This window comes from Tachypleus tridentatus, chromosome 10 (assembly GCF_004210375.1).
Source record: "Tachypleus tridentatus isolate NWPU-2018 chromosome 10, ASM421037v1, whole genome shotgun sequence".
In the NCBI taxonomy this organism is placed as follows: Eukaryota; Metazoa; Arthropoda; class Merostomata; order Xiphosura; family Limulidae; genus Tachypleus; species Tachypleus tridentatus.
In genome coordinates, this window is record NC_134834.1 from 122,303,141 (window position 1) to 122,315,395 (window position 12,255).

The 12,255-nt window shown below is 34.2% G+C and overlaps 1 protein-coding gene across 2 annotated transcripts in view; it reads right to left on the reverse strand.

Annotated features, from left to right (window-relative positions):
* Positions 1-12,255, reverse strand: part of LOC143230221 (uncharacterized) — a 28,919-nt gene that overhangs the window by 13,553 nt on the left and 3,111 nt on the right. Inside the window, exons 1-5 of one of the 2 annotated variants that reach the window (XM_076463370.1) lie at positions 10,154-10,567; positions 9,838-9,954; positions 5,406-5,481; positions 878-940; positions 582-701 (exon numbers count right to left, since the gene is read on the reverse strand). In XM_076463370.1, the coding sequence (XP_076319485.1) occupies positions 582-701; positions 878-940; positions 5,406-5,481; positions 9,838-9,881 (303 nt within the window). In that variant the 5' untranslated portion in view covers positions 9,882-9,954; positions 10,154-10,567. Of the gene's footprint in view, positions 1-581; positions 702-877; positions 941-5,405; positions 5,482-9,837; positions 9,955-10,153; positions 10,568-12,255 lie in introns of those variants that run through there. The other variant, XM_076463371.1, reaches the window with a different exon arrangement.

The following is a 12,255-nucleotide window of genomic DNA, read 5'->3' on the forward strand; positions in this document are numbered from 1 at the left end:
TCAGTCAGTCTTGGCGTAACTGTATTGCGTGTCGGTGGCTTAACACTGAGCTATGGAAACCGAGAACCCGTCACTTTTATAGGATTTTGCACATGTTGCACTTGCAGAACATGCAGATCTCTCAAACAAATTTATTGGACACAAATGCGTTTTGGTGAAAAATCCGATGTTTTCCGCCGTTTTCAAAGTGCACAACTTTTATTGTCATTTTGGTCTGACAATCAGTGCCTTAACACGTGTAACATCACATACTCTGAGCTTGTAACGTTATTACATATATTTCTCTTTAAAATAACAAAATATCCCTTTGCGTTTCTATTTTTGAAGAGTATATTTTACCAAAACCATACCACTCTGTCATATATATGTTTTATGTAAATATAAGTTTTGACAAAAATATTAACATACTAAATCGTTACAACAACTGTTGTCACTTCCTGGAAAAGCTTTTCCGAAAAACCAAAGCTGTTTAATACAATAAAACCATGGAAGTTATGAAGAAGTGTCTCATTATAACAATATGTTTTAACAAAAATAAACATTTTTTAACTTTTAAAGAAACAATAAAAGAAAACCATTACTTCTACAAAGATCTTTAGTATCAGCTCCTTCTTCATCAGTAATTTCATCTCCAGGACAAGGTATACACGGCAGGCAGTAAGTTTGTAATCCATTGTTATAGTGACCAGGAGGACATGGATCTAAAACCGTTGAAAGTACATAGCTAGGCATTTATTTACTCAGTGTTAATTTTTATAGTCCTATCAACGAGTTTATTATAATAAAACAATTTTATTGTATCAAAACTACATGATATTAAAAGTCTTTTTGTGTTTAATGGAAACTATTAACCTTATTGTGTGTAATATATACTTACAACACCTGTCAGCATCTCTTCAGTATCCTCGAGTACAAGTGAGGTTTTCTGCTGGAACATACACTAGGGAAAACAAGAGAAAGTTAAATCTTTTTTAGCTCATTTACTGTCACCGATAGGAACAGAAAGTTTTACACAGTGCGAGATTCGTGAGAAAAATAAAACGCGTTCTTCAAAACGGTTTCTTAACAGCAAAATTTTATTTCTTTATATATTTAGTAACTGAATCAACTCATTAAACTAATCACAGAAACTTGGAATTTTATGAAAACGCACAGAATTTTTTTTCTTTATCAATTATGTTAAACCTTGAAGTACGTTTCATTTCCTTTGGTATTTCTCTTGTAAAATTTGTATTTGGCAAAGTTTAATGTAAAACTATTTATTCTAATGTCAGTTATGAAAATACAGGATCTTTTAGGGATATTATGCTGGTAAAATGTGTCAGTATATGATTTGAAGGTGTCTTGCAAACAAGAGTTGGAGGTCGGTGGTGATGACCTTCTCTCTGTCCTTACATTGCTAAATTAGGGACGTTCAGCCATCGTGTAGCTTTGTGCGAAATTAAAAAACAAACAGGTGTGGCAGAATCCTTTAAAACAGAATATAATAATTTTGCTAGGACGTGAAGACAAGGTAGAACTCGTGAATATTGAAGACGGAAATTTATTTTATCATGTGATAAATACAGTTGTCGAGGATATTCCATTTCTTGAATATTTCATATTGTAAATTATATTTTGAGGTGAATTAATAACATTCGAACAATGATTTACTAAAACAGACCAGTGAAAGATTCTGAAACCAGATAAAAGTGATGGAATAATAACATTAACGAATCAGAGAAATAAAGTGCTAAGAGATAGACAGATAATAGTAATAAGAAATTTTATTAAAGTTGTTAAACCCTATCATATCAAAATGTGATAGTTCATATCTTATTAGAATTACATGATATGAAACAAAACGTATCGTTTCCTGATATGTATCGACATTACCGTTCAAGCCATAAAAACTGTTTTCTTTTTCTTTAGAATGACGTTTTTAATTTCTGTGAGATGAAAGAAACTATTAGTGAAATACTTTATACTGTCTGTAAATTCCTAATAAAGTATATTACTTCAACACTTTTGATCCAGAATTGGAAGTCGTGAAATTTTTATATTTTGAGATGAATTTATATACTTTGTACTTATTGAAGAACATTGAACTTATATTACATACATTTGTTTGTTGAATTTCGCGCAAAGTTACACGAGGGCTATCTGCGCTAGCTCTCATTGATTTAGCAGTGTAAGACTAGAAGAAAGGCAGCTGGTTATTACCACCCACAGCCAACTCTTTAACTATTCTGTTACCAACGAATACTGGGGTTATCTGTCACTTTACAACGCCCCAACGACTGAATGGGCGAATATGTTTGTGTGATGGGGATTCAAAGTCTTTCTTTGGATAATAACGAATTATGCTAATTCTTACCAAATCAGCCTTGTCTTAATAATACTACAAAAAATAACAGGAGTTACCATAAACAACAGTCATCAATGAATCGCTTTAACATAAATGTATCTTTCATTTGTTATTGAATATTCTATTAAGTAATATTTACGTTACCTGAAAAACTTGTAGAAATGTTAAGTAGATTATTATTTAATTCCTCTGGTAGTTAAATGAACACAATATTCTCCAGTCTGAACCAAAGCAAATTTAACTTTTAAGAAAGTTTTGAAGGATTTGAACGAAACGAAAATAGAGAAAAACACAAATTATTATTTGCAATGTACGAGTGAGGGTTTGAGAACTGTATTTGAAATATAAAAGTTTAAGCGTGCCAATAATAAATGAGTTGAAATACCATTCATGAACAGATATAGTGAAGAACCAGCTTATTTGTTTATAGAGGGATTTTACGTCTTGTAAATGTAATGTAAAATGAATGAAAGGGGATGTTGTGACCAGAGTCGTATTTATATTCAATTACGCAAGGTTGATGATTGTGCTCGTTTATGTGGGTGCTCTTTTCCCTGTTTCTTTGACGTAGCTTTATATACTGTTATTTGTTTTTGAATTTCGCGCAAAGCTACTCGAGGGTTATCTGCGCTAGCCGTCTCTAATTTTGCAGTGTAAGACTAGAGGGAAGGCAGCTAGTCATCACCACCCACCGCCAACTCTTGGGCTACTCTTTTACCAACGAATAGTGGGATTGACCGTCACATTATAACGCCCCCACGGCTGAAAGGGCGAGCATGTTTAGTGCGACGGTGGATGCGAACCCGCGACCCTCAGATTACGAGCCGCACGCCTTAACCGACCTGGCCATGCCGGGCCTTAAAATGTACACGTAGAGGTGTCGGGGATCGAATCCGGGACCTTTCATGGGAAAAGCGAAAACTTTACCACTGAGCTACACCATTGTGTTCATAAACAACATTACGAATCTTGCTGTCTTTACGATCTCTAGTGATAACAAGAGGCGTCGTCAGTAATGATATGGTCGATCATGTGTTGTTTTAACAAATGAAATTTTTGTCGTATTTAGTCCAATTCAGACACTAAATCATAACAAGTGTAAAATCATTCAGAGAGGAATAAGGCCAAAGGATATCTTCATTTGAAGTGGTTGTTCAATTCTTTTATTATCGGAAAACCTTCTTTGCTTCACAAACCTAAGTATTTAATACCCATGCTATACATATTTTAGAATGCATAAAAAAAAATTCAGTTACTATTGTCAAACCATACAAATGGGTTCTAGGATTAAGGAATATGTTAGATGTAAAATTCGATTTTGGTATACCACTAATTTAAGATCCGTAATGAACAAATTAAGAAAAATTTGGGATAAATATCTGCAAATATGTCTGATTTTAAGAATAAATATTTGGTTTCATTGACTTCTGACTCTCCATCAATTCTTTATAGTATTAAAAAAACAAACGTTTGTGTTAAAACTCTAGGTTTGAAATGAAAATATCTAATTTGTATACGTAAATAGAAATGTAGAGCTAATTCAGAAAATGAGTCGTACGGCAATTGTATTAACAATCTGGAACTATATTATACAATATTATACAGATCGAACGTGGTCTATATAAGTGAGGTACCTTACATTCTTAGGTTTAGAAAGTTTAAAGAAAACATTGTATTCGTGAGGTTGATTTTACGAAGAGCATCAACTTTACTTTTAACATTGTTAACTGCTAAAACAGAAGAATCACATTTTGCATAACTCTAACCAACGCATTCAAATGAGCTTAAACAAAAATATGGTTACATTAATAATCAATATTGTCAGTTAATTCAAATGCTTTCCTGACAGTAAATATAGAAGGAATTCATTTTTAATCAATACACATGGTGGGTGACATATCAAATTCAAAGGTAACGGTTGAAGTACATTCAAAATCGAGAAGGGTGATTTCGATTTAAATGTTATTTCTGTTAAATTAATATGGTTTAATAAACGAAAATAAGAATTAAAATAAAATAAAACTTTTAATTTACCTATGACATTATGCTTGTAATCACCTTCACCATTTCCACATGTGTAAATTCCCGCGTCTTCAAATTGCACATCAATTAACAATAATTGGCCGCCATCTTTCCCTTGTATTCTCTCCCTACTTGTCACTACTTCATTCAGAGGTGTGTACCAATTTATCAGTTTTCCTTCTTTATTATGAACATCTTTTGAACAGATTATTGTAACAGTAGAATCATGTATAATTTCGTGGTCTACTGTAGACCCTAAAGCAAGCAGTAAACTAAAGTAAATGTACATTAATTCACTTAAACTAGCCATATATAATTATTCTTGTTTTCACTGTACGCCTTATATTTAACTTTCTTTTCTGTTTCTAAGTGAAATATCGCTGTTGCTATGCGCATAAAATATTCTTGTTTGAGTGACGTCATGAACTGATGTAATATTGTTAAGTGAAAAGCTTGATTAACAATAGTGACATAAATATTGTTTGTTGATTTTATTAATTTAATGCAAAGCTATACTAGAAGTATCCATGCTATCCATCCCTAATGTAGCAGTGTAAGAGTAGAGGGAAGGCAGCTAGTCATCACCACCCACCGCCCACTGTTGGGCTATACTTTTACTAAAGAATAGTGGGATTGACCGTATCATTATAACGCTCCCAAGGGCGAAAAGGCGAGCATGTTTGGAGGGACGGGAATTCGATCCCGTGACCCTCCAATTACGATTCGAACGTCTTAACTAACTGGTCATGCTGGGCCTGAAAAAAGTGTTGTTGTCTTAATCAGTCTGAAGCAACTTACTTCGTTGTTTTGATAAAAATCACGTAAACTACATGTAGTATCAGACTGGACACACAAATGGCGTTTTGGGAAATACTTTGTCTCTTATTATTATTGGTATAAAGCAGTTGATGCGATTCGTTAACATAAAAAGTTCTTATTGTTGTTAATCACACTAGTGTTTCAATTTTACTAATACTACGTTAATACGTTTTAGATGTACTCTGTAGACTATGTAATAATAGCTGGATTTCATTACCAAAAGAGCTGTTCTCAACTGTATTCTCGCAGAACGCTGACAGCCTCTGTATGGAATTGTACTTAATTTCAGAAATCTATGTTACAAAATAAAAAATAATGGTGAAAAATTAATTAATTATCATAGTTTGTCAAGTTTTTAAATACTTATTACAAAAAATCCAAATCTGTTAAAAAGAAAACGTGTAGTTATTTTAGTTTCTAAATTCTTTTTGTCCGGTCATACGTTACATTGTTACATTTCGAGCGTTTACTCTGTAGTTATTACATGTGTATGAACCTTAACATCAATACAGAATATTAAAAAAATATTTTTATCCAAGACTTTAGCATCTCATACCATCAGCATAATTAAACAATTATATAAAAAAAGTACTTTTACACTGGGTAAGTATGTCGTGATATGTTTGTTTTGTTTTCAGTTTTTCGTCAAGTTACACAAGGGCTACCTGCGATAACCGCCCCTTCTTCAACAGTATAAGAGTGGAGGGAGGGTAGTTAATTCTCACCTCCCAGTGCCAAGTTGCTAACGAATAGTCGTATTGCACGCCACGTTATAACTCCACCATCTCTGAAACGGCTAGCACGTTTGGTGTGACGGAAATTCGAACCTAAACCGACCACGTGTTCCGACTTTACGCATGTCTATCTCTTTATTTGCTGTTGAGGTTGTTGTTTTGAATTAAGCACAAAGCTACACAATGGGCTATCTGTGCTCTGCCCACCACGGGTATCGAAACCCGAATTTTAGCGTGTAAATCCGCAGACATACCGCTGAGCCACTGGGGGGCTGCTGTTGAGGTACTTTTGCACCCAGCATCTAAACATGTCCATTTCTCAGTTAAACTACCAATAAACCGAGAAGAAAAGCATCCAAAACTTAAACATAAATCATTTAACAAACTGGTAATATAAGTAATGTAAGCTTTCGTTAATGTATTTTTTGTTACTATAACATTTCAGTTTTTCAAACGTTATTTTATATTTCTATAAATGTTTAATTTAATAAATATCATCATAGATACTTCGTCTCTGAAACGTGTTCGTAGAGTTACGTCCAGATAACTTATGTATTGTTTTACATTAATTATCTGTTTGATGAAAGAAGCATCATTTAGAATGATACTTTGGTTGTTAGTTATCTAGCCCCTCTAATCACTACAAACTTCATAGATCAACAATTTGGCCAAGCTACTACTGCTGCCATCAGACTCTCATATAAAGTTAAGGTTTTTTTCTCTAGCGTTTTCAACAGAATGTACTTCGGGATCACGAGAAACGTACTTGAAGTAACAGTGTATTTCAATATGGGTATTAAAACTTTTATTAAAAACAACGTTTCAAACTTCTTATGTCATCTTCAGGTTAACAAAGAGAATTTACATATATCTGTATTTTCTTTAGACGACACTTTACAACTATGTTTTTCAAGGCTGACTTAATTTCTTTGTGTGTCCCCTTCTTTATACACATACATTTCATGATAATATTTCACCACAAGAAACAAAATAATAAAGCTACACAGCTGCTAGTACTATCACCTTCTATAAATTCATGATATTTAGACATCACCAAGGTTTTGACATTCACTGTTTTCAGACTTCTTTTTGTTCCTTTATCTTTATCGAACCTGTCGATCATTCATTAAAAAAAAATCACTGATACGTTGTACCTGAGAATTTGAGACTGGACTTTAAATTGCTGTAAATTTCATCATAACAATGAAGCTGAGGGTATACACTTTTAATTATTGAATTCATATTGTTATTTGAGCATACACGACTTTACAATCTTACAATTCACCCAAACACCTAAGATTACGTCCCTAATACAGCAGTGATATATTACTAGGAATGCAGCCAGTCAACATTTTCCACTGACAAATTGTGGGGATTCTCGTTTACAGGCCCGGCATGGCCAAGCGCGTTAAGGCGTGCGACTCGTAATCCGAGGGTCGCGGGTTCGCATCCCCGTCGCGCCAAACATGCTCGCCCTTTCAGCCGTGGAGACGTTATAATGTTACGATCAATCCCACTATTCGTTGGTAAAAGAGTAGCCCAAGAGTTGGCGGTGGGTGGTGATGACTAGCTGCCTTCCCTCTAGTCTTACACTGCAAAATTAGGGACGGCTAGCACAGATAGCCCTCGAGTAGCTTTGTGCGAAATTCAAAACAAATTCTCCTTCACAAAAGAACTGTGGGATTGGCTGTCAGTTATAAAGCATCTATGACTAACAGGGTAATCATGTACGGTTAAGTGGATCCATACCGTCAGTCCACAGATTGAGAGTCGATTGTACCGATTCCCAGGCTATGCAAGGCCCTAAAAAGCAATAATTAACATCACAGCCTATTGGTGGTAACGACAGTACGGTTAAATTGTTGCTCATGTGATGTTTGTATCGGTTAGACGAGTCGATTGTTTAACTCAATTAAAATTGTCATATACAGTATGAATGAAGTTATTATTAAAACAATACACGTTTTACAAGTTTCTTTGTACAATTGAGCAATATATTATGCTCATAATGTGATAGATTGCCATGTCGGAAATACCTAGTGATTCAGGTTTAAGAGACGATAATTTTGAATCAGAAACCAATAGAAAGGCAATGAGTTCATACCATTTACCGTCTTAAAGTAAAAGTGGGATTGACTGTTACTGTTATAACGCACACATAGCTGAAAGAACGAAGCAGGGTTAGTAGCACCGCTTCTCAAACACAAGACCCAAACAAAATAAAAACAGGTGGCCATTTCGGTCATAAATGCGTTATAATCTAACCTTTAGTTTGTTACGAACAGCCCAGATGTTGGCGGTGATTGGAGTTGATTAGTTGTTTTCCCTCTAATCTATCACTTCAAAATCAGGATCTCCTGACACAGAGTCATCACATAATTAAAAACAACCAATCAATCTCACAGGTCTTAGTACCAGGTATGGATTATATCGCTTCCTTAGAGACCCTTCATATCGAAAACGTAATCTTCCAGAAAACAAAATTCAAGAAAACCCAGGGGGTGAATTACCCATAATAAAACTAGCTATTAAACATGCTCCAAAAAGTGCTCAGCCGCAGGTAGTGAAAAGAAACCTCTTCCATATTATCTGCCTTTACCGGAAGTCCATTGAGCAGCTCTTCTTCAAACTACCTTTCAACAGGCTGGTGAGTAAAATAGCTCAGGACTTCAAGACTGGCTTGCGATTCCAGAGCTCCACCGTCACAATTCTTCAAGTGGCCAGTGTGGCTAACTTGGTGGGCCTCTTCGAAGACACCAACCTGTGTATCGTCCATACCAGAATAGTGAGAATCATGCTTTGCGCAAAATTCAAAACAAACTTCTACAAAACATCTCTACGTTTCATATTTCATCTGCTACCCTAAACTGTGCTAAAGTAAAAGATATTAGTATTCAAAAATTTTTAAAGTACGACCAAGTTTCACCGTAACGTCATCTTGTGGTTTAAATAGGCAAGAGATTACTTAAATTCTACCAATACTGCACTTAGTGAAAAGACGATCACAGATATAGATTTTTTGAGCAAATTAAGCGTATTTCTTTGAGATTCGGTGTGTGGAACAACCTCTATGTCAAGCAAGTCTGGGATGTGACATTTGTGAAGAAATTCTTTGAAGATATTTTTAACTGTCCAACATGCGCTCGGGGTAATGAATGCAACCATAAGTGTGATTTTTATACTCTTCAAACGCTACAGACGACTCAATGGGGCATAACTTAAGTCACAAACATCTAATAAACATCTTTACAAAGTTTTCATCACAGTATAACTTATATTACAAAAAATACTAAGTTTTAAGATATAGTGCTCTATTTTAAAAACACATTTACAAAACAAGTGTACCTTACAGACACTAATTTTTTTATACAATATTAGCAATATTTTAATATGACGGATGAGATCAATGCATTTCATGTTTAAAGTATCTCGATTAGTTGTAACAACCATATGAGATTAACTTCTAGTTATGAAGATTCGAGACAAATGATATATTACAAATAAGTTATTGAAACGCAGTAGTGGCACTATGTCAAGCAAAAAGTTAGAAAAATAATATAGTTTTGGTTAAATATGTTAGTAACCGGATAGATAATAATGCTTTATTGCTCAAAATATTTATTTATACAGTAGGGTAACCTTTGTTTGAGGGCCATATTTGTCTATAGTGTCTTTAGGCTCATGATAGGTATTTAATCCCACAAAATGTTTCATTAAGCTTACATTACCCTTATAAAACAGACAAATGACATGTATATGCTCTTCCCGTAAAGAAGAAAGGTAGGGTTATCAATTTGTGTGCGAGAGAAAGCAAATACGTTTAAGACACATGTTGAGGCGATAGCCTTATATTTTGCTCTGATCAAACAAATTAACTTGTTTTAACTGTATCACACGAAAATATTTCAAACTCACCTAGAATGGCGGATGTAATGACGTACAGAGGTTTGATTTCCCATCACCTCTTGGTAAACGTTTAAAACTTTCAGGCTCAATCCTGGTTCGAGATTTTCAGCTTACTGCAAAGCTTCTCTGAGCAATTATCATATGATATGAAAGGATAAAAATATATGAAGATAAACACTCGTACAAATTAGCTTTAAATTTCTTGTTAATTTAAAAGTAGTTTCCAGCTTTAGAGAATATGTAAACATAAAATGTTGACGGTAGTGCTAAAAGAAAACTATCATTTAAACTTTTATTAACAGAATATTATTATTTTTCGTCTTACCTTTAGCCATTGGTTCTCCTTCCATGACCATTTAGTTCATTATTAAATACGACGCTTTCAGTTTTATTATTTCCAGTTCACTCTGCGACTGATTAGTCCACATCACATGAACGAGCGACATTCAAAAGTGGAGGGTAATTTACGACTTCGTTAACATCATAACGTAATTTGTTATATAACGTAACAAAATTTAGATTTATTTTAAAATGTGCTCTACATACTTATTTCTTCTTTCGTTTGTTGAATTTCGCGCAAAGCTGCTTGAGGGCTTCCAGCTCTATCTGTCTCTAATTTAGAAATGACAGAGTAGAAGTTGAAGTCAACATCAGAAACTGGCAACTCTTGACCAGTAAAACGACGAGCATGTTCAACGATGCAATTCGAACCCGCGACCTAAAGATTGGGAGTTGTCGAATGCCCCTAACCACCAGGCCATGCTTGCCCTTGTACGATATCTAAGGTATTGTAAATTGCTAAGGTGTTATCTTGAAATGTTTACAGGAATATATCAGTGTTCATATTCAGCGATCCATGAAATTATGGAAATCTACTTTTGAGCAGTGTTTATTTTGTTCAATTTATTTTGTTTTGTAATTAAATGATAATTAGGTATAGATGTAACACTTATACGGTAACCCAGAGAATTATCCCAGAAAGATAGAACAAAATAAATAGTTTTTCGTGAAAATATTTAGGAAGCATAACAACTTTAAATATTCATTAGGTAAATACTACAATTGTAGTTATAACTGAGACAACTGGATTAGGTAATGTTGTATAGTTGAATATAAAAACATGTTGCTTGCTGCTGTATTTACTTTATAATTAATATTAAATGAAAAATATCACACGTGTCATTTACTGTCTTATTTTTACATTTTTCACTTGTAACATAAGCAGGAGGAATTAAAAGTATATGTGAATTTCGATCTTTGAACCATAAAATTCAAATACTTTTATTTGGAAAATTACTTCAATAAAGACAGAAGCAAGAATTAGCAACAAAATGGTTTCTAATCAAACCAAGAAGATGTTACCTAAAATTTCCTTGAATATTTGTAAAAACTTCATTCCTAAATGTCATATATTTTTTAACCTACTCTTAATTAGGTCAAATGTAGGTTTAAAAAATGGACTTTCTTTTGTTACGTTTATGTACTACATTACTGAACGTCGAAGAATAAGATCAACCCACCCTCACATGATCTCACACCATGATATGAAGTATAGGTTCAATACCTGTATCGAATTCGTTCCAAAAATTTGTTACCATCGTAACTGAAGCAAGTTTCGAATAGATTGATCTCTGAAAAATAAAGAACTTAGGATAAACATTATCTGTTTAATTATAGAATATCATTGTGGCCTCTTTACTGACGTTTTTAATTGACTAACAACACTATAATAACAAAATATTCATCATTCACTAAAAGTCAAAACTCGTGTATTTGACAGATTCGGGTAATGAAGCGTGTTGGTTGAGTCGAACTTAAGCCTATTTTCCTTTCAAAATAAAAAGAACAAGTAAAAATTTTTATAAAAACTGTGATAAATCCTAACAGCTTCTTTTTAGTCCTGGTGCAGAGCTGAAGTCCCTGATAATGAACTGGGCATAGCATCTTCAATGCCAAGGTCCTGGCAGAGTCATAAACCAGAGACCCAAAGTTTAGATTCGATCGAATAAGAGCACTATATTTCTTTAGCATAAAGTATCTATCAGCTCCCCAAATGGAGGAAGAGAGGATAGAGAGGATGTTCAGTGCTTTTGTACATTTGACTCGTAGCTGCTTGATGTGTAGTATAAAGGTCTGTTTACGGTCAAAGATGAGCCTCAAAAACTTCGTCTTAAGGACCACGGGAAGCACAACTTCACCAACACGGAGTTCAGGATTGAGGTGAGTAACCCCTTGGCGGCAAAAGTGCATACAAATGGTTTGAAAGAGAGAGAGAAATTAAAACCGTTTGCTGTGTTCCACATCAGTAAACGATTGAGAGAAATCTGTAGTTGCCACTCAATAAACGTCATGTTCGACTACTGGCATGATATGTGATAGTCGTCGACATAGAGCCCGTTTGTAACAATAAAGGGAGTTGTTCAGTGG